Source organism: Seriola lalandi, unplaced genomic scaffold (genome assembly GCF_002814215.2).
Source record: "Seriola lalandi dorsalis isolate HSWRI2012SDOR001 ecotype SW California unplaced genomic scaffold, Sedor1 jcf7180001973947, whole genome shotgun sequence".
Taxonomy (NCBI): domain Eukaryota; kingdom Metazoa; phylum Chordata; class Actinopteri; order Carangiformes; family Carangidae; genus Seriola; species Seriola lalandi.
In genome coordinates this window covers 1-2,600 of record NW_019444613.1, presented here as the reverse complement: position 1 = coordinate 2,600, position 2,600 = coordinate 1, and the positions used below count along the sequence as shown (strand labels likewise).

Here is a 2,600-nt window from a genome sequence, read left to right as displayed (position 1 = left end):
CACCGTGTCCATGTGTCTAGACACACTCCATGAGCCGATTGATATACCGTGACCCGAGACTTTGTCTGATGCCACTCCCTCATCCAACTTATCACTGGATGAGTTTCAGTGCATCATTTCCTGTCAAGTGTTATTCAGAGATTAGCCTCCTCTCAAGAGTGTCAGTTATCTCGCCTCATTTTTACCCTTCTGAACAGTTTTAGGCATTTCATTATGCCGAAGTAGCTCAAGGTGTGAATCTGCATATAGATTGCCTACCGGAGGGAATGCTCCCCTCGACATGATTGGAAAAGCTGATTTAAAATTTGAGACGACTGTCTCCCTCTGCTTACAATAACAGCTCAGTTGGAAGAAATAAGAGGCACCACCCCATTTCAGTCAATTCTGATTCAAGTTTGATGCTGGATTTCATCAGCTGAAGGCAAGGATAAAAGTGTGTCCTCTCATCAGGAAGATTGCTGAGGTGTAATTTTCATGAGATGGCTTTCAGAAGGAACAAAATACAAAAGAGTAATCTTGGGATCAGTCATTTTTTCCTACTCACTTTTATGTGACTCCGGGAGAGGAGGCCAATTTCAGAGTTCTGGAACAAAGATACTTGTAGAGATTGTACCTTGGAGGAAGTGTGCACATGCAAGTCTGCACATGTACACGTGTCTGTGCACCTGCACTGCACAAACAGAACAATTGTGATGTGCTGCTTTTGACTTTCTAACTGTATCTGGGTTTGGTGTGTGCTCTTTTTCCCCTGTGTGTGCATGTCCGTGTGCCTGTAACTACCAGGTGACCCTCGGCCTTTTCGGGCATGAGGAGGAGGTGATCTCCAACCCGCTGTCGCCAGGGGTGATCCAGGGAATCATCTACAACAAGTGCTCCCCTCAGGGTGGGGAGCGGGAGGCTGTCCTTCAGCAGGAGCTGGTCATCCACATCGGATGGATTATCTCCAACAACCCAGAGCTGTTCAGCGGCATGATCAAGATCAGAATCGGGTAGGACAGTCAGGCCGCAGTGGCACGTTTAGTCAAGCAAGGTGGATGTTCTATTCCCTAGTGTTCATACCACTCAACAAAACATGAAGCAACCAACATATATGAGCATCAACCCAGACTGCAGTTTTCTCTCAGTCTATTTTATTCTGTCACACAATCAAAACATCAGGAACTTGTAGCTGTCAAATAGTGTAGTGTCCATACCAATGACCCCTGAAGTTGTTTTTTACTCTAAATGAACGGCATTGCAGCTGCAGACTGACACTTTTTACAATTTGATTGGATCTCTTCAGACATGGGTCTGAGAACATTGTTAGGAAAATCAAAACACAAGGCTGGAAGAAGTGTTATTGTGAGGTTATGTACATTGTTGCATTTAAACTATGAACTATTCATTTCTAAACAAAAAAATTCAGTTCCATCAGCCACGTCGGACAAATATCTGTACCGTTTTTCAGCTAAATAATCCTAACACTGTGAAGCAGTGCTGGAAACAAGGGACACATGGAAGCATTTTGAACATATTAATCCTTGTGACCACCTTAAAGTCACAGTTAAATGAGCGAGTGTGTCACTGTGGATCTCCAGATGGATCGTCCAGGCCATGAAACATGAGCTGAAGATCCGGGCAGGAGACATGCCCCCCCAGGATATCTACCAGCTCTCCCCCAGCGACATCAAGCAGCTCCTGCTGGACGTCCTGCAGCCGCAGCACACCGGCAGGTACTCTTCAAACACACATTCACTCTACCAATCCGTGCTCTCTCATCCCTTTCATCTCACAAACCTGTCTTTGAAGACAATATGTCTTTATCTTAATGCTTTTACTTGATGTATAATCTTTTTTGTTTTAATTGTTTTATCTTCGGCGCTGTGTTGTCTACATCCATATCTTATTATCTGCAGCTGCCGCAACCCAATTTCCCCACGGGAATTATTAAAGTTGTATCTTATCTCATCTAATCTAACACACATTGACTCATAGACAATTTCCTCTAGCACGCTGGCTATCAACATTGTATTTCCCCTGTTTCTAAGAACTGGTTCAACAGTTTCACCCTGGTTTCGCCTCAGGTCTTGGCTGAACCGGCGTCAGATCGATGGCTCTCTGAACAGGACCTCTCTTGGATTTTATGATCGTGTGTGGCAGATCCTGGAGAGGACGCCCAACGGTATCATGGTGGCTGGGACGCACCTCCCACAGGTACCTGCCTCCCCTGACACTGCAGCAGGATAAATTCTTTGACCAACACTGGTTAAAGGTGATACCGTGTGGTACTCTACAAACAGTTACAGCTATATAAACCTGTGTGACAGTGACATGGGTCTTGCAGACACGGATCTCCATGTTTTTTTGTGTCTTTTAAAGACTAAGACTGAGTGTTGCTCCCATTTATGAGTTGGTTTCAAGTACTTGTGACAGTGTATTCCCAAATACTTTTTCCAGCAAATGTGGAACGAATGCACAAAAATCTGGTCACAGTTGCAGAATGAACTTGATGCGCTGATGAATTTTGATTTTACCTCATCAATTTAAATGTGTCTCCAGTGAACATGAAAATGTATGCTTGTCTTGGAGTAGGATACGTTGGTTCTTTGATTGTGGGGGGG

At 44.4% G+C, this 2,600-nt stretch overlaps 1 protein-coding gene across 1 annotated transcript; it reads left to right on the top strand.

The window, feature by feature from the left end:
- Window positions 1–34: 34 nt before the first annotated feature.
- On the top strand, window positions 35–2,241 carry LOC111653183 (phosphorylase b kinase regulatory subunit beta-like). The gene is made up of 3 exons (XM_023403664.2): window positions 35–989; window positions 1,578–1,712; window positions 2,064–2,241. The coding sequence occupies exons 1-3, from the start codon at window positions 970–972 to the stop codon at window positions 2,224–2,226; spliced, it is 318 nt and encodes a 105-aa protein (XP_023259432.1). The 5' UTR covers window positions 35–969; the 3' UTR covers window positions 2,227–2,241.
- The last annotated feature ends 359 nt before the right edge of the window (window positions 2,242–2,600 follow it).

What these genes read in the sequence shown, in the direction of transcription:
- LOC111653183 (XM_023403664.2), top strand. Translation starts at nt 970, where the DNA reads ATGATCAAGATCAGAATCGG. An exon ending in ATGATCAAGATCAGAATCGG is followed by an intron (nt 990 to 1,577) that starts GTAGGACAGTCA and finishes GTGGATCTCCAG; the next exon opens with ATGGATCGTCCAGGCCATGA. An exon ending in CAGCCGCAGCACACCGGCAG is followed by an intron (nt 1,713 to 2,063) that starts GTACTCTTCAAA and finishes GTTTCGCCTCAG; the next exon opens with GTCTTGGCTGAACCGGCGTC.